Genomic DNA, 20,224 nt, shown 5'->3' on the forward strand with positions numbered 1-20,224 from the left:
TTCAGGTGGGGATCACCAAAGTCATTGACTATTAAATGCCGTAAACCTTTCCTTCATCTAATTATTAATGATTTTTTTCTTACGAGTCGATCTACTACAATCGGGTAAACACCGCTGTATAAATTTAGCGGCAAAAATTAATTTTTTAAAAAGTTCAATTTAAAATCCGATTTGGGAGCGCCACTAGTCATGCCGTCATATCTTTTGAACAGCTGCTGTAATTTTGAGATCAGCTGGGTTATCTTGGTAGGGGGGTCAGAAATCGAAGTTGGTGGCCGTTCCGGTTGTCAGGTCACCAGCAAGCTCTCCTAAATTTATAGCATCAGTGAAAATGTTTATTTTCTAGTGTAGTGTAAATCGTTATATTTTCATCGATAAGTTTTGCATAACAAATGAAACGTTTCAGTTATAGTAAAGCAATATTTCAACGTGGGTTGTATCCCTCTCACTCAATTGATATTACCTATATAATGCAAATAATAGAAATAAACCAAAAAATGTATTCCGTATCGTATTGTTATCATTAAATAAATTAGTTTTACGTTTTATTTATAATGATATATTAAATATTTATGCAAATGGTCATAGTACGTAAAATGTAGTAATAACTACAATCGACGTACGTAAGTGTATTTATTATTAAAGTAAACAAGTTGGCTGTTGACACTTAAAAAATATTCACACATATATAATGCGTTTCAATAAACAAGAACTTCAAACTTTAGCTACTCAGCCATCCCAGAAATTTGATAAGGAAGGTGTCCTATTTCTTCGCGAAAGGCAAGAAGGATTTTTTCGCCGAACTGAGAGTGAGTCATTTGCATGAATTTAATTGATGTTCCGTATAATCAGTTACCTATAGATGTTTCCTTATTGTGATTATGAAGTTTTACATGCTTTTTAATTATTAATTGTTTGTCTCTTATGACTTTTTTCAGGTTATGTTTTGATGTATTTGCATGTATCATTTAAAGAAGTGTTAGAAGTTTTAAAAATCTTAATTGAATGTAGCATAACATTAAATATATTATCTATTTTTAACTTGATTTTAAAATAGAGCATTACAATCCGTTAAGATAAAATGTTAGGTTAGTTTATAAACCATGACTTTATAAGGTTGTTTATTTGTGACTGTCAAATTGTACTTAATACAAAGAACTATGCTTACTGATTTTTAATGTAACATTACAAAGAGAAACACTCTAGAACAGAAAAAATAAATTAATAATTAGGTAGGAATTTTTGTCTTAAAGATGATTAACAATAGATATACAGGAGTTCATTTAAAACAAACATATGTACAAAAGCAAAATTTAAGATATACTCAAAAATACAAAGTATTATTAAAGAAAATTAATAAACATAAATGTCAACTCTCTAAAAAAAACATACAAAAAGCTTAAATTTATAAAAAAAAAATAAACAAAAAATTAAAACAATGATAATGATAGACAATCCAAGTTAAAAGAAAACCTCTTAGTGTAAAATGTAGTGTATGTTATTTGAATTCTTCACCTCAGCTAGGAGAGTGATTATTTTTCAACTGTGACTATTTACTAAGAAGTTGTATTAATTTTTTTAGTTTTTAAAATTTAAAATGTCAATACAGCTTGCACTATTTAAACCTCAGGTAGAAAGTTTAAAGTTTCTTGGGAAGACATAGTTGATTTCTGTGAAAGTTATGATTTTCAGTATATGACCAGACTGTATTGAATAAAGTGAACTTATTTCTTTTAGGACTGAGTATTATCTTCATCACTCTTTTATGAGTTGGCATTCTGATGTGCAACGATATAGTCACCTTAATTGAAGAAAGCTATGGGAAACTTCTGTACTTTTGACTTTACTATATCAGGCACAGGATGCTTTTTATTCCTGGAGGTGGTTAGTGACTTGTCTAAGATTACCTACAATGATTTGGTTGTGGTACTTAACATACAAATATAGAAATTGTTTCTGTAGTGTTTAATATAATTTATTCATATTTAAATTTTATCTTTTGTGTTTTTAATTTACTATGTACATAATACTGAGCAAAATATATGAAATGCATAACTTCTTATAAAATATAATTTTTGTAAATGGTTTTTGAGTATTTCTTTTTGTAATTTTTAAATAAATCAATAGAATTATTGTCTAAAAGGGTTTATAATAATAACTGATTCATCACCAGTACTTCAGTTAATGGAAAAAATAAATGCAATTCAGAATTGTATTGAAACCCTCTTATCATATATTTCTAAAACTGTTTTTTTGTAGAATCCCATTTCATCACTGATATTTTTTCAAAATTGAACAAGGTGAAGTGAAATTTGATGGCATAAAGATAAAAAATAAATAATAAAGATTACATTTAAAAATTGTTATCTCTTATATTATAGCAATTTTTGCATAAAACATTTTCATAAAAATATATCGTATTGGAGGTTACTTCTCTTTTTCAAAATGATTTTATGACAATGTACATGATACTATTCTACTAATTAGTGCTGTACTGACATTAGTACATGTTCACATTTTTAAAAATAATTCTGTCAAAGGGAAGTAGAGACCCAAAAATTTTATTTATTTTAATACACAAACTTCTGTGCTTAGTTGAAGTACGTATGTAATCTATTGTTTCACTACAGAAAATGGATGTTGCTGTATACTGTATGACCCAGTCTTTCTTATGTTTTTGTCTCATATATATATATATATACTCAGTATATGCAAATAATAACTGATCATACAAGATCTATGAAAAGATTTCATTAGAGATTATCTTCTGTTCAGTTCTGTATTGTAGTACAGAAAATAAGTTTTTGTATTATAAAAACCATGTTGCAGAACTATTAACATGTATGTCACATGTTAAGTGATTGCTTCTTCTTGTAATGTTTGTATATCTTTGATTAAGAAGTTATTACAGAGCTTGGCTCTGAAATATAGTTAGTCTTATGTTGTGAATGTAAAAAACATGATATGAAACTATTTTCTGTGTACTAATTTAACATTGAGTTTATCTGTCTAGTTTTTTATAAGATAATACTGAATTAAAATTATTAATGTAAATAAGTACCCAGTTAAAAAAATGTGGATGTGATAAAAATGATACATTTGTTGGAACAATCATATTGTAAGCAGATGAATTTCATTTTCGTAATCACCAGAATCGAACAATCCTTAATGCAGTTCTTTGATTCATAACTAATTACATTTATTATAATTTTTTGTAATTGTTTATTTCTCACTTGTTGTATAAAACATAATTACAGCTTGTTCATTTATTCACTTGTAAATCTTCCAAACCCACATGTTACAAAATTATATTTTGTTTGGGTGTTCCCCTTATTTTTTTATTTTTCATGGATGGCCTTTACACATCAATTATTTCTAGTATGCATATATTATTATTGCTTATGATATTATGGACTGACAGAAAAAAGTAGGATGTTTTAATTCAATCCATATTATGTTTTAAAAATATATGTTCATGACCTATTTTTCACCAAATGGATCAATTTAGACGATTATTTTTATTTTGTAGAGAAACTAGGGGAGGTTCCTGTTGTGGTCTTGAAAAGTTTTTCTATGTAACTTAAAACTGTAAAATATTTTTAAACTGAAATGTTGACATCTTAGACCATTTGAAGATATTACCTTAACCTTTTTTTTTGTAACCATTACTTGGTATTGAATAGTTGCAGCGAAGTTTTATATATTTATGTATATATAAATTATTTTACTGAAATTAATCTCTTTAAGACTCGGTACTATGTGGTTTATTTAATTTTAGTTTAATTTTTGGTTTGTTTAATTTATATATAAAGTAAGATATTTTTCTGATGATGAAGTACTTTCATGTGAAAATTCATAGAAATTACTGGAAAACTGAGGTAAAAAATTATTTACATTTTTGCATTCAAGTGACTTGGCTCATGGACAGTTGTCATCGTTTTACATAGTTTCTGTATATTGATTTTATTATTTCTATTAAGATGCAAGTTTTTTTACGTATGTGATTCATTTGTGAGATTGTTGTTTTATTTTGATGTACACTTACTTACTTACTCACTTACTTACTTGAAACATTTAATTTGTTTTTTTTTTATATCTGTTCTAAGATTGTCTGGAAAATTATACAAGTTTTATTAATTTTTTTTCTGCAGTCATTTGACTGGTTTGATGCAACTCTTCAAGATTCCCTATCTAGTGCTAGTTGTTTCATTTTGGTATAAAACATCCTACATCCCTAAAAAATTTGTTTTACATATTCCAAACGTTGCCTGCCTGCACAGTTTTTTCCTTCTATCTGCCCCTCCAATATTAAAGCGATTATTCCAGGATGTCTTAATATGTGACCTATAAGTCTGTCTCTTCTTTTAACTATATTTTTCCAAATGCTTCTTTCTTCATCAATTTGCCGCAACACCTCTTCATTTGTCACTTTATCACCCATCTGATTTTTAACATTCTCCTGTAGCACCACATTTCAAAAGCTTCCAATCTTTTCTTCTCAGGTACTCCAATCACTCAAGTTTCTCTTCCATATAAAGCTACCTCCAAACATATATCTTCAAAAATCTTTTCCTGACGTTTAAATTAATTTTTGATGTAAACAAATTATATTTCTGACTGAAGGCTCGTTTCGCCTGTGCTATTCGGCATTTTATATTGCTACTTTTTTGTCCATCTTTAGTAATTCTACTTCCTAAATAACAAAATAACAAATATTTTCCTATTTTTATATTCAATGGTCGATCTTCGTTATTTCTATTACATTTCATTATTTTCATGCAGTAGTTCTTGCATAAGACTTCATCCATGCTGTTCATTGCTCCTGGTAAATCTTTTTTACTTTCAGCTAGAATTACTATATCATCAGCAAATTGTAGCATCTTTTTCTTTTCGCCTTGTAGTGCTACTCCGGATCTAAATTGTTCTTTAATATCATTAACTGCTACTTCTGTGTAAAGATGAAAAAGTAACGGGGATAGGGAACTCCTTGTCGGACTCCCTTTCTTATTAAGACTTCTTTCTTTTGTTCTTCAGTTATTACTGTTGTTGTTTTGTTCCTGTAAATGTTAGCAATCGTTCTTCTATCTCTGTATTTGAACCCTATTTTTTTTTAAAATGCTGAACATTTTATTCCAGTCTTTGTTATCGAATGCCTATTCTACGTCTATAAATGCCAAATATGTTGGTTTGTTTCTCTTTAATCTTCCTTTTACAATTAATCTGAGCCCTTAAATTGCTTCCCTTATCCCTATACTTGTCCTGAAACCAAATTGGTCTTCTTCTAACACTTCTTCCACTCTCCTCTTAATTCTTCTCTACAGATTTCTAGTTAAGATTTTTGATGCGTGGCTAGTTAAGCTAATTGTTCTGTATTCTTCACATTTATCTACTCCTGCTTTCTTTGGTATCATGACTATAACACTCTTTTTGAAGTCTTGATAGAACTTCCCCTTTTTCGTAAATATTACACCATTTTATTCATAGTTTATTTATATTTTACCAGTCAGTGCTTTTTTTTTGTGATAACAATGTTTGGTTGTTTATCCAGTATAAGAAAAAAACCACTCGTAGAATTATGATAGAAGCAGAACTGTGTGACTGATCATTGCTAATTCTTACAAACATAACAAACTGAAAGGAATAATTTTGTACCGTAATTTTTTTTTTGTTATCCAGCTGAGAGAATCTTTTATTTATGAGTCCTATTTGATAAAAGCTGTTCAATTCCTAAAATTGAAAAATGCAAGTTGGTTTAGAAGTTTAATTGTAGAAAACTTTTTAAATAATTTCACTCTCAAATTATTAACTTTCTAATAATGTTGTCTTCCTGCTGGTAGAATGCTAACATTGCCTGAATAGAGTTCTAAGGCCTTAGAAATGAAATCTATGTATTATTTTATCTTGTAGAGAAGAATGAATTTTAAAGGTTGATCTAACATATTCAGTGCTACTATAAACACTATTCATCTATAACCTGGAAAAAGGGGAAACGCATAATAAGGATTTACTCCAGCCATACTTCAATTACCTTAACTACATATTTAATCGGCTGGCCATAAAGATAGTCTTTTTCTTTAGAATACTTTATTTCTCTCAAATATCTTCTGTATTGTTTATCTATTATTTTGATATAAAATGAAACTCTTGGATCTCTTGACTGGCCATACCCAATCACTTTTACTGTTTAAACTCTTTCTTTCTTGGAACAACTTATTTCCTTTCAACATAGTGCAAGGCCACATAGGGTGGATGTGGTAGATTCTTGGTCCATGACTTGATATTCTGTAAAAAAATAATAACTTTGTGGTATAAATCTCTATTTAAGCGAATTCCTCTACTGTTGCCGACATCAATTTCATGAAACTCTACTTTCTTCTTAGGATCGTCCACAACCGGTAATAATGCAGCTTACCAAATGCAAAGTGCTTATTAACTGCAGGTATGCTTAGTAGAAAGATAAGATGTAGTTTATATTAAAAAAAAAAGAGGTAAAAAATATTACCCTTTTGTCATCCCCTGTTGATGTACATTTACATTTTAAGGCTGTCATTTTGTTAGATTATATAATCTAAACAATAATTTATAAATACCTAATATCCTCCATTGGGCAACATAACCTTGAATTTTCAAATATTATTATGATGTCCAGAAATATTCCCAAAATGTATGGTGAGTAGTGACTTGTCCTCAACTCTGGAATGTTAATATGATAAAAAAGAAAACCACAATATTTATAATACTTACATCCTGTTATTACATGCATTGTAAATGCTTACCTCCATGAGGAAAATTCATGACCAAGAAGGTGGTTTTTAAATAAATAATGAACATAATTAATTTATATATGTAAAACACACATGCACTTGCATATTTCTTTTGAATTTTCTTAATTATTCATTTTATCATCCCAGCTTATTCATACCCATCCTATTCAATTGAATTTATACGTTTCTTTTTTTATTAAAAAAATGTTCTATTTATTATTCTAATAATTGGTAACTGGTGCATTTCGTTATTAAATTAAATGATTACTCATCAATTTCCTTTTTATGTGAAATATTATGAATCATAATTTTTTTTATATCTTGATTCAGTTGCTAATAATATACATATTGTCTTTTTTTGAATATAAATAAAAATTTATAGCTAAATTAATAGCTTTTTCTATTTCTTGAACTGAAATTTATAGCCGTTCTCTTTGTTCATTGGTGATAATGGTATTTGTTGTTCTATATATATTTTTAATGGTATTGAATAATATTACAGTAGACGGAAAAGGCATTTATGTTTTACATTTAATTTAATCTGTTCTTAGTTGAGTATTTCCAGTATTCTATTCAGTGAGTACTTGTTATTTTATTTTGATCTCTTTCTTCCTTTGCAGATACCTAAATGTATGTTAACTATAAGAATTATAAATTTTTATTTTACAAATAAGATATTTTGTCTAGAATCCTAACTGATTACAAAAAAGGGAGTTTTCTTTTCAATCTGTATAGTTTTTTCTTATGTATGTTTAAGCTTTTTTATGAGTTTCTAAATAAACCTGTTCTGATCATTCCTGTTTTTTTAATTAGTGAAGTTCTTTTTATCCCTTTGTAAGTTTTTTATATATATTGTGATTTTTTTTTTTTTAATTCTCTTAAACTAACATTTTATTTTATTTTGCGCAGGAAAAAACAAAACATAAGTTAACTGACAACTAAAAAAAAGTTATAATTTTCTTTTATTTAATATTAAAATATATTTTCTATTTATGAGAAAATTAAATTATCATAACCTTAATTTGATGAAATTATGAAAAATAACAAGTAGATTCTACATACAAGCATCAAGTTTAAACTCACTCACCACTGTGACTCACTGTGTAAGCGTGTATGAAAAATACACAAATACAAAATCATTAAAATATAACCTCAATTTGAGGTTATGTTTTCATCAAAATGTTTTCATCAAATTTCTTTAATTTGAAGTTATGTTGACAACATAACTTCAAACTGAGGTTATGTTGTCTGTTGTTGCCTTAAATTGAGCATAACTGAAGAATAACCTAACCAATTTTCATCAAATTTTCACATCCGTAACTTTAAGTATTCTACTACAGCATATCTAAATTTCAGTGAAATTGATGTAATAGTTTTTGAGCCACAACATTTTCAAATTTTTGGAACAATTGAGCATAACTCGAGAATAACTCAAACAATCTTTATCAAATTCTTGAATGCATAACTCCACCAGATAAACTACCAGAGCACATTTATATTTTGGTGAATTATGTAGTAGTTTTGGAGATTTGTGAGCCACAAAATTTTATACATAAATGGTATTTTCGTAATTCTCATATCTCAAAATGTAAAGAAAATTCAAATTTACCCCCCCATCCCACAGTGCGAGACCAAAAATAATACTGTACTTTTCTTTGAAAAGTCTGTAAAAATGAATGATATTTTTTTCAGTCTCCTGTTATTATTTATTGGATTGTTATAGTATAATATGTAATTAAATATTATTCTGATTCTCAGAGTATTTTCATGTAAAAATTAAAGAAAATTAGTCAAAATTTAATAGAGAAAAAATATTCTGCATCCAGAGAGCACTTAGCTTACTATCTATATATATAAAGTTTCTCATCTTTCATTTTTTATGACAGGTATTTTTCATGCGGGCAGAATGTTTTTATATATCTAATGACAGTCATAAGTCAAACGTCAAAATTAAAAAAAAAGAATTGAAAAATTATTATTTTTTAAGTTCTGGTGTAAAATTGATTTTATTTATTTACTGGCAGTTATTAACTTTACACCACTGTATTGATTGTCCTTGGGCCTTGCTAATTGTGATGGCAAAAGCAAGTCTAACAGGAAATCGTAATCACTTGAAAATAAAGGATAAATCAGTTGGGATCAATTTATCTGAGGAATGAACATGTGCTGACCTTTCTCACTTTCTGTTAATATTATAGTTTCTATGATGTTAGCTTATGTTTCATATTGAGCCTGTGCTGTTGCAAAGTTTTGGTGGATCTAAATTACACATAACATAATGACAGAAACTATTTTAACCTGGAGACAATGTGTGGCATTCCAGGAGGGTTTAGTGACTTTAAAAACTCTACGGTAAACTTTATTGTATCATTAATGTCCACTACTGTGAAAAATCTAAAATGTAGTATGTTCTCACCCCTCTCCCCACCAACAGTTGTGATAGGGTTGTCTAACATTATTTTTGCTCAGTTAGTGAATAATGATTGACCAATTCAACCAAGTTTGGTTGAAATCAGTCCTGTGTTGTAAGAGATGTGGAACATAACTACATGCATACATACAATGACTTTTTTTTAAATGAAGATTCAGATTCTTTTTATTTGATTTATTTCATTATATTTATAATCCTCAAAATTAATTTTTTTCTTAATACATATATTATCCTTTGAACAGTATAATTTCTTTTTGTTTTCTTAAGATTTACAACTTTAATCAAAAAGATATTTTCTGATTACATTTGAGATAAATATCTCAGGAACAATAATCTTTTTTTCATAAAGTATACATAAACATTCAATCAATTATGTTTAGTTTTATGTTGCCTTAAACATTTTTGAGATGCTTTATTATTTTTTTTGGGGGGATATATTATTTAAAAAACCCTCTTTTCAATTTACTAAAAATTCCCAAGCAAAGTGTCTGAAAAATTTTTAAAGTAATGTATGAGTATAAAACTAAGCAGAATATATGTTTATTTGTACTTTATGTAATATTCCATGAATAAGATATTTATCCTCACATTATAAACTTTTTACTTTTGAAGATCCTTTGTTTTGTTTATTCGATTAGCTGTGTGGTATTTATTAAAATATTTTTTTTATTATTAATAACCATAAAATTTATCTCTTGGTAATGTATTAAAAATTTTTGCATTATATTAAACTTGCAACAATAAAATTATTCATAATATTATAAAGAAAATTTTGCTATTTTAGGTGGCTACATTCCGTGAAGTAATCTGATAAATTTTTAATATTACATTTTTTAATAAAATGAAAACAGATATTAAGTTCAGTATGTGTTTATTCATGATTGTCAGCAATGAAAATTATTTAAAATTGTAAACTTTTAAAATGTCAATTAAACCAAATCTTTTTTAATACTTTTTTTACAAAAAAAAATTAATTGTACAATATTTGTAAAATAAAATCAGTAATTTATTTTAAAATGCATTTTTTTATTTTAAAATATCAGTAAAATATTTTAAAATTTATTGTCTTTCAATTTAATTATAAACTTTTTAATAATTTATTAGTATTACACACACACACACACACACACACACACACACACACACACACACACACACACACGCGCGCGCGCGCGCGCACACACACACACACACACACACACACACACACACACATAACACACATACACAGACACACACACACACACACAGATTATTGGAAAGCCAAAATCTACTGAATATCTCATTTAGTGTAGTTGGAAATGGGTAAAATTTGCTATCATTGTTAAAATTTTTTCTTTCTTCTCTGTTTGGTTATTAATTTAAAAAATGTTTAAATTGTAATGATTCTGAGGTTTTTTCTTTTAATTTTAGATTTTTATTTCTTAGATTTAGTTTTTTAGTACATTGATATTTTATTCTTCAATTATTCCTAGATAATTTTACCCCTAAATTATATAATTTTATAACCCTTAACAATATAAAAATATAATTAATGTAATTATAATTTTTAAATGAATTGTAAAAAAAGGACCTTACAAGATAAATGTAACTTCATACTAATCTTTTTAAGTTTATTGTTTTCCTCATTGTTTCTTTCATTGTGAAGATTACCTTTTGTTCCTTTATTCTATTTCAAGTTTCTTTTATTATCATTGTCTACTTCAAAATATAACAGTTGAGTACTTTTCTGATCTGATCAATTTTTCTTTTTTATCTTTTAAATATTTATATAATAATTGTAATTTATGCATTAATTCTAATTTATAATCCAGACTGATCTAGATTAATTGTTTAATTGTATTTTACAATTGTGTTCTTAAATGTAATGATTGATGATTGTAGTTTTTCTTCCATTTATGTTTAAGATTTATATTGTTATTTTGTATCATTATTAAAAAAATTAATCATTTATAGGGGTAGTTGTATACTGCGTGAGCAGTATGTTCATATGAATGTGTGTATATGTGAATTTAAACATTAAGATTGTCATTTTTTATTGTAATGATTGTTTAATCTAACTGTGAGATCATTGTTTTATTTTCTTTTTAACTAGTTTAGTATTCAGTTATTCATAATGTGTCTAACGTGTATTCTTCTTTTGAATGTTATTGTTATAGATTAATTTATTGTAATTAATATGTTCTTTGTTTGTGGGTAGATTTTAGATTCTAAACCTTAGACAAAATTATTTGTTTAAGCTCAGTTTAGTTCATTATTTACCTTGCTTTTATAATATATACATATTTTTTTCACATATGGTGTCTTTTAATTATATATCATTTAAAAGCAGACAGCTTTTATGAACAAAGGTTTATATAAACAAATAATTACCAGTAACACCATTGCATATATATTACTTGTAGTTTTATTTGTTATTTCATTATTACAGTATAAAAGAGTTGTTTTAAATTTTATCTATTTGCTTCTAGTCATTCGTACTATTTCCAGACTGATCTAGATTAATTGTTTATTACCTAATTTCATTTATAAGTATAGTGGCAGACAGAGCAATATAATCAATAGAGCCCTGGATGCAAAAAACCAAAGCTAATTTAATTTTGAAAGTACTTTCTCTTCATTTGAAAAGAAGTATTTATTCGTTAATGAAATGATTTGCCGTTCTAACATAATTTTTTTTTCCATTATTTATTACTTTGTAATTTTTCAGTTGATTTTTTGTTCCTCAGTTAAATAATTACAAATAGTTAAGTTTTTAGTGGAAAATTGATACATTTTCACAGGATAATTTTTTTAATGCATCATTTGTTCAGTTGTTATTTGAAACTGTTTGATTACTGATCTTGTTCCATTTTTACTTCCTTGTATGAAGTAAAGGAAGTATTGTGATCACGAAAAATTTCGGTTTTCAGATTTTAGCGGAAATATCCATTTTGACCAACCCTGAATTTGTTTTGACTAGTTTCGGCTTGACATCTGTACTATGTACATACGTATCTCGCATAACTCAAAAACGATTAACCGTAGGATGTTGAAATTTTGAATTTAGGACTGTTGTAACATCAAGTTGTGCACCTCCCCTTTTGATTGCAATCCGCACTCATTGAGAGCTTGTCAACGATATATAACAAGTGGTACTTATTTTCATTGGTTCCAGAGTTGTAGCCAAATAGAATTATAATTAATGAAATATTTGGATCTTACAAGGGAAGACACATTGGTTCAAATCAAACTTCTCCTTTTCTTTTTTTAACTTTTTTTTTTTTTAATTTAATTATATTGATTTATTAATAATGATTAACCCGTGATTGTTAAACAAAATGTACAATAAATTATTAACAATAAAAAAAAAATTTGAAGAAAAAGTTATTTAAAAATGTGTATTTATAAATAGATTTGGTGAAACACATCTAATTATTTAATATTAATTGAAAATTATATTAGAACCGTATTATTTTTGGATTTTCTAGTTTAATTTCTGTTTAATTTTATTTACATTAAAGTTAACTACAAAGTGACCAAAAAATAGACCCTCACAAGAACAACATATACACTGACGCGTACATGCCCAATCTTTGATAAATTGCAAAAAATTCTTATCTTTTAGTTCATTACTCCTCTGATATTGTCAAACAATAGTCGGAGTTAATCATAATTTCATTTGTTTGTTTTTTGTTACCGATCATTTAATTGCCCTTTGGTTTGATATAATTCTTCTTATCTTAATTTATGTTCACGTTCTCTAGTTTTCAAATTTTCTCTCTTTATATATTCATCATCCTTTCTTAATCATTTTGTTCTTTCAATTGGTCTTAATGTATTCTTCCTTTTTATATTTATCATCTTCTTTCATTGTTTGCAACATTTTCTTTCTGTTAATTTTTTTGGCTTGAAACATTTTTTCCATTTTTCATTTTTCTTTTTTAATTTAAATATATTGATTTATAAATAATTAATTATTAACCTCTGATTGTAAAAAATAATTACAATAAGTAATAATTCAATAATAATAAAAAAAATATACTGAAAAAAATCAGAAGTTATTAGTGTAATAGGCGTTATTAGTGTATATGTAGTTTAATAGGCATACAAGGAAGTAATGTGGTGTCCACATCAGATTTTTTTGATTAACTGATCAGTTGACTATATAATTCAATTACTTTTTAAATTTATATTACCTCTGGAGATGGAACAAAAGTCCCTGTTATTGCTGATCACTTCACTAGTGAGCTAACGATATTAACTACATAAATAGTTAATTCTTGTTTTTGTATTTGTATAAATTATACTAATTATTATAGTTATATTAATGAAGTTTAATTTTTTAACTTTTATTTACTATATTATTTACCTGTAATTTGTTCAGTTTTATTTTAATATTCACAATTAGTGATGTTATGTTATATTAAAAAATGGGATTAAATGAAATGGTTTCTAATCCATAATACTTATAATAATAAATAATTTTAAGCTTTACAATTATTGATGTACCATTTTTATAATTTTGAGTTGCAGTGCTTTCAATGTAGAAATATTTTTGTACAAAATTTATTGAATTAATAAATTATAAAATACAAGATTAACTCAAAAACTGTTAGAAAAAAAGTTACTTAAAAACTAAATATAGTTGAACATTTCATTGTTAAAAATTCATAGTCTGAATTACTGAGGAAAAAGTATGTACAACAAAATAAATTGCAGTAACAATAGCTTTTTAAAAAATGTGTACAATAAAGTAGAATTAAATAATTGGGGAAACTTACTTTATCAATAAAGATACAGAAATTTTGTTATTGAACTATGTATGATATGGACAAATCTGTAATAGCCTTTTTAGATTTTAAATTTATTAATAATCATTTTGCGAAAGGGTGTTTTTCAATCTTAAGAAATATTAAATTGTTATTCCTCCCTTAAATTATGTTCAGGCCAGGATATCTCTTTAATTGGTTTAAGATTTATGCTGTCTTACTTTAGGTAAATATTTATTTATCTGCTTATACAACAGGCATGCATTATGTCATGGTGAGTAATCTGAATTGAGTGTTTAGATAATCTTAAGCTAAATTTATGCTTTTTATTACATTGCCTAAAATGACAACAGTAGTTGATATTTATTTTTTATTCTTCCTCTAAAATCTTTGTTAAAATACCTATTTTATTGTTTTATAAGTTTTCTTTATTTGTCAACTTATATTTTTGATTACTGTTTTTTCTTTTTTAATTTATTTACTTACTTTCTTATCTCTATTTCATGTCCGGTGTCTAATTATATGATTCTTTAGTAAACAGATTGGTTGTCTAGTTTCAGATTTTAAGTAAAATTTTTATTTTGAGGAAAATCTTGTTCTGCAATTATTTTGATAATTGTTTTGTTGCAAAGCTCATTATTTTATCTTGAATAAAGATAAGTTTAATAAATTAATTTCATTCTATGCTTTGTTGTGGTTAAAGGTTAGATCATTCTTTTTAGGGAGTGATAGTAATTTGTAAAATTTTAGTTTATTTCTAATACTCTTGGAATTTACTGCTTGTGTGTTAATGATCATGGACCTTAGTTCTAAACAAGACGGTTTTACTGCATCCACATTGAGATTCTTTTATTCTAAAATAAATAGGAAGATTGGTTTTCTTCAATATATATCTGAATTTTAAATATCTGCATATTTTTTTAATAAACTGGGTTCAGTTTCTTTAGGTAGGTGGTCTTACCTTTTAACATTTAGATCTAATAATCAAAGCAGAGTCAATATCCCTTATCTTGGGTGTGTAGTAGGCACTTTTTGTGCAATCCTCAGATAGCAAAGATTATCCTCAGAAACATCATATGTTACCAAGAAAATAGTTATTCTACTGGTTACTACTTTCTGAATGTTACAGACAAAGCAAAGGGAGTAGCTGACTTCTCATAGTATCTATCTAAGCAACAAGGGAACAAAGATAGAAAAGAAATAATAGGTATGGAGGGACAATCAGCTTAGATATTGTAACTTGTTGAAAAATCAGTGTAAGCTATAGTTTTATCTGGGACCTATTGTACTTTAAGCTGGAGGTTATTGTAGTTTGAACACTTTAAGGAAATAGTATCCTAGAAACTAAAAGTTTATAGAAAATTATTAAAATGTCAAAAATTTCAAGCTGTTTCCATTAAATTTGCCTACAAATAGGAAAATTTGGCAATTATCAAACAGTGCTGGATTCAGTTCCTCTTTAGACAAGTGATCTTTAGCATTTATATCTATTAGCCAAAGTAGTCAGTATTACTTTTCTTAAATGCTTAAAAAAACAATTTATTTTATGTAATTTATTTACATATGAAAGATTGGCATTGCTTCTATATGCTTTCAATTGAATAATAAATATCTTCTTAATACTCTAAAAACCACCACCACAACATTTGATTTGACATTGAAATACTTTAATACTAGACTGTGAAGATGGTCATAAGAAAGTGAAATTATTATGATGTTAGTTTAGAAAGTTATATTATAAAAAAAACTAATAATTTTGTGAAATTTTCATGAAACATTCATTACCATGAAATATTTTCAAATAGTATTTATTATAAATATTAATAAAATACAAACTATTGTATGTATTCTGTCAATAGTTTGAGGTTAAAGAGGCCTTTCTATTCCTATCATATTAGTTAATAAATAAATCAAATCTAATCTAACTTACTCCCCTCTGCTTGGCCTATCTCACTCTGTGATAACGCATAAACCGACAACTTTGTATTACTGCCTTTCAAATGTAAGTTACTTATTTAGATTACGTACATTTTTGTTCAGTATTTAAGATATTAATTTTTTTCTGAATGCCTGATTAGTTGATGCTGGTTAAAATACTGGTCTACATCCATTTTTTATTATTATTATTTGACCTACATGGTATTATAATCACAACATGTTTATTTCTTAATAAGCTACTCTGTTATTTAACCCTGTTTTGTGTCTGTAATTTTTTTTATCAATAAGTTTTGGTTGTGTAAATGTTTGTTTGAGGATACAGTATTAAAAAAAGTATTTAGAGTTATTTTAAATCAGTTTTATTTTTACTTGCTGTTCTTTAACTCAAGAGTGTTTTTTTTTTCATGTTTGTCCTCAAATCTTGCATCCTTAATTTAACATACTTTCTGACATTGCCAATTGATGAAATTTTGCAGTTACTAAGATCGGGTAACAATACAATATTGTACCAATTACTTTTGCAAACATCCTCCCGTACGGGGATAAATTAAGGGTGCGGATGTAAAAAACTGTAAAAGTATAAAGCAAGTTTTGAAAAATTTTTGTAATATCTAGTATTACGAAACTAAAGTAGAATGGTTAAATCTGTAATGATTTTGTAATATTACATAAATTTGATTTTGACATAATTTTTATTGTTAATTTGTAGTATGAATTTATTATTGTTAATTCTGTATTAATTGTGGAGTGCAGTATTGTGTTTATTACAACTGTGATGAATTACATCATCTTTTTTTTGTTTATTTAATACTGCATTGATAAGATGTTTATGTTTATTATTCATGTTCACTGGATTATGTTGCTGACAGAAATAATTTTTATATTATTAGGTTAATAGAGTGTAGGATTGTTTTTTGCATTTAATTTGATACATTTTTTGACTAATCAATGTTTTCATGTTAGAAAACGGACATCAACACTGAATATGGTTCTCAAATCTCATCATTTCAAAAGTTTTCTGATGAGCTGAAAATATACTATATGAGCTAGTATTATATACCATTGTTTCTGCAATTTAAATTAAATCATTATCATTTTTATTCAGTTCAGCTCATGTTTACATAATTACCAATAACAAAGTATGACACAGTAATCCACCATAAGCCGTAGATCACAGCTAGTGCTATGTTTTAATTTTCAGGCAGTAGCCACTGAGAACATGTACCAATCTCTTGCTTATTACTGCTGCCTTATACCTTCCTTATCAATAGTTTTTACATAATTTGTTTTCTTAAAATATATGTTAGCTATACATGTAAGCATAACTGTAATTAAATTTACCATCCCATGTACCAAGCCTCTGAGAGATTCATGATAATTGGTGCATAGTCTTGTCTAGACAATAGTATACCCAAGTCAGAAGTATCCCTGTGTGGGTTGATTGCCTACTTTCTTACTTTCCTCTTTTTTTCTTTTTATTCCTCTGTTCTAACTTGTAAGGTTATAATCAGTAATGGTTCATCCACTATTCTGGCACCTTCTTCTATATTAAATTTGTAACACTATATCTTTTGTTGATGAGCTTAAAACCTAAAAAATTTGTATAATTTAAAAAAAAATTAAGTTAACAAATTAAATTTTTTAAAATTAATTTAAAATGCTTTAGTGTATTTTAATTTTAAAAGTAACTGTGTAATGAATCACTAATTTTTATAACTTAAATAATGAAATGAGTATAATATTTATACTCATATAAATATTATATGAGGGCAAGTCAAAAAGTAAAGTGAAATTCAAAAAATCAATATATTTATTTGTACTTACATAAATGATACATGTATTATTTTTCAACCTAATTCCTTCCTACTTCTATGGACTTAGTCCATCTTTTAACGAGCTTTTGAATTCCTTCCTGGAAGGAAGTTTCAGTCTGGTGTGCAGAAAATCTTTCACCACTTACTTCTATGGCCTTTTGATATCAGATTGATAATAATTCCCTTGCAACGTTTCTTTTAATGGGCTAAAACGATGAAAATCGCTTGGATCAAAGTCCAAACTGTATGCAGGGTGGTCCAGCAGCTCAGAACCGAGATCTTTAAGGCAAAGGACTGTTTTTTTGGCCATGTGAGGTCGAGCGTTAAAATCCTGAAGCAAAATCACGTCTTTAGAACGTTTACCATGTCTTTTGGATTTGATTTTTTGCTTCAGTAAACGCAGTAGCTCACAGTAGTTGTCACTGGTTAGCTGTATCTCAAATACAATCAAAAATAGCTAACAATGAAACAGTACTTTCAAATGAACAGCTGGTAGAGGCTATGAGTTACAGCAGAACTATCATTGCTGCCATATATGTGATTGGGAGGGAAATCCAAATTTACTTTTACTTTTTGACTTACACTCATGTATTATATAATATTTTTCTAAAATCTGTCCTTTCGGGAATCATATTCCTCCGCACTATACAAATTATATTAATCCGATCAACCCAAGTACAGAATTAATAAAATAAAATATGATGACATCTTTCTTATTCCATAATCCATGCAAGAGTGCTTTCTCTGGTACCTTGCATCATCAGTTGCTCTATAATTTTTCAAATCTTTCATTGGAAATTAAAATTAAATTTTACGTTGTAAATTGCACATTAAAATTAAAATTAAAATTTAAAATTCTTAAAAGATCCTTTTCCAATTAAATCAAAACAGAAATAGAACTAATTTTTTTTTATATTCAAAATTTTAAATTGTAAATTAAAATTTAAAATTGCATAAATACAAAATATGAGTCATTAATAAAAAAAAAAAAATTAAATTAAAAGTCAAAGTTAAAATTAAAATTAATAATAAAAATAAAATTGAAATCCATATAGACCAGCTAGCCAAAATTATGTGACTATACAGAATTGAAATATTATGAATTATCAATGTCTAAAGAAGTGCTACCTACAGCAGCATTTATGATTGTGTCATCCTCATATTCTGTATTAGGTTGATCAAATTAAATTTACTTTTTTATCTATAAATGTAAAATCTTTCTAAAATGTCAGAAACCGTATTATTTATATTAATATTGTATTTCTTAATTTCCAGTATTTCTAAATTTGTGTGAATATTGGATATTGAATGTATATTATTAATAAGATGATCAGAAACATTGGAGAAACTCAGTTTTCTACTTTTGTAATATCTAAAGTGTTCATCAAATCTAGTTTTAAAGGATCTAGTGGTTTTACCTATGTAAATTTGGTCACAATCATCGCACTTTATTTTATAAATACCACAGAATTTTTTTTTAAATAAAAAGTTAATATACAATTTGAAAAATAAATTAAATTACAGTAATAGTATCATTTTAAAATCAGAAAAATCAAACATTCTTGTCATCATGTACTCTGAAAAGTATAAAAATTTGATTGAACAATATATAGAAAATAATTTTTTTTAAATAAATGACCCCACCAAAAAAATTTTAAGAATAATGAAAGTCTAATAACAAAATACCAGAATATTTTTAGTTATGGTATAATTTAACAGATCTCTCTAGGTTGTACCCTTTTGAACCAAGTGCACCTGTATTAACTGGATTGATGAAAATACATAAACCTGGTATACCTATGTGACTTTTAATTAATTTCACAACCACCCCTTCTTACATCATCTTCAAAATAATAGATAAACTACTTAGAATCAAAATGAATTTAGATTATAAATATAATATAAAGAATGGATACGAAATTGTAAATAAATTAAAAGATTTAAAAATTGGGGATAACACCAGGATGGTTAGTTATGACATTAGTAACATGTACCCTAGCATACCCATAGATGAAACAGTCAACATAATAAAAAATAAATTAATACAATTTCATGAAGACCCTTTATTTATTGATAATATTATCATTATTATTAGAAATATTTGCCAACAGAATTATTTTAAGTTTGATGATAAATTTTATACTCAAGACAGTGCCTTACCAATAGGCTTTCCATTGTCAGCCATCTTATCCGAGATATTTTTACAAAATTTTGAAAGTAAAATTGTTTATAGCATTACTTATATTCATGATATTTTACTTTGGATTAGGTATGTTGATGATATTTTTGTGGTCTATAATCCCATTATATATAATGAACATTTAATAATTTTGAACAAGTTAAATTCTTACTATAATGAATTGAAATTTACTTTTAAAATTGATAAAAATAGGAGAACAAATTACTTAAATGTTTGTATTGAAATAGATAATAGGAATAAAAATAACCAATTCATATCTTCAGTACATAGGAAACCCACAACCAACAAAACCACTATACATAGATATTCAAATCACCCGTGGTCAC

The 20,224-nt window shown here is 26.6% G+C and overlaps 1 protein-coding gene across 2 annotated transcripts in view; it reads left to right on the forward strand.

The window, feature by feature from the left end:
- Positions 1–262: 262 nt before the first annotated feature.
- LOC142329033 (inositol polyphosphate-4-phosphatase type I A) overlaps positions 263–20,224 on the forward strand; it is a 125,305-nt gene continuing 105,343 nt past the window's right edge. For both annotated transcript variants that reach the window (XM_075373288.1, XM_075373289.1), the window contains exon 1: positions 263–809. In XM_075373288.1, the coding sequence (XP_075229403.1) occupies positions 692–809 (118 nt within the window). In that variant the 5' untranslated portion in view covers positions 263–691. The remainder of the gene's footprint in view (positions 810–20,224) is intronic.

This window comes from Lycorma delicatula, chromosome 8, assembly GCF_047948215.1.
Source record: "Lycorma delicatula isolate Av1 chromosome 8, ASM4794821v1, whole genome shotgun sequence".
NCBI lineage: Eukaryota > Metazoa > Arthropoda > Insecta > Hemiptera > Fulgoridae > Lycorma > Lycorma delicatula.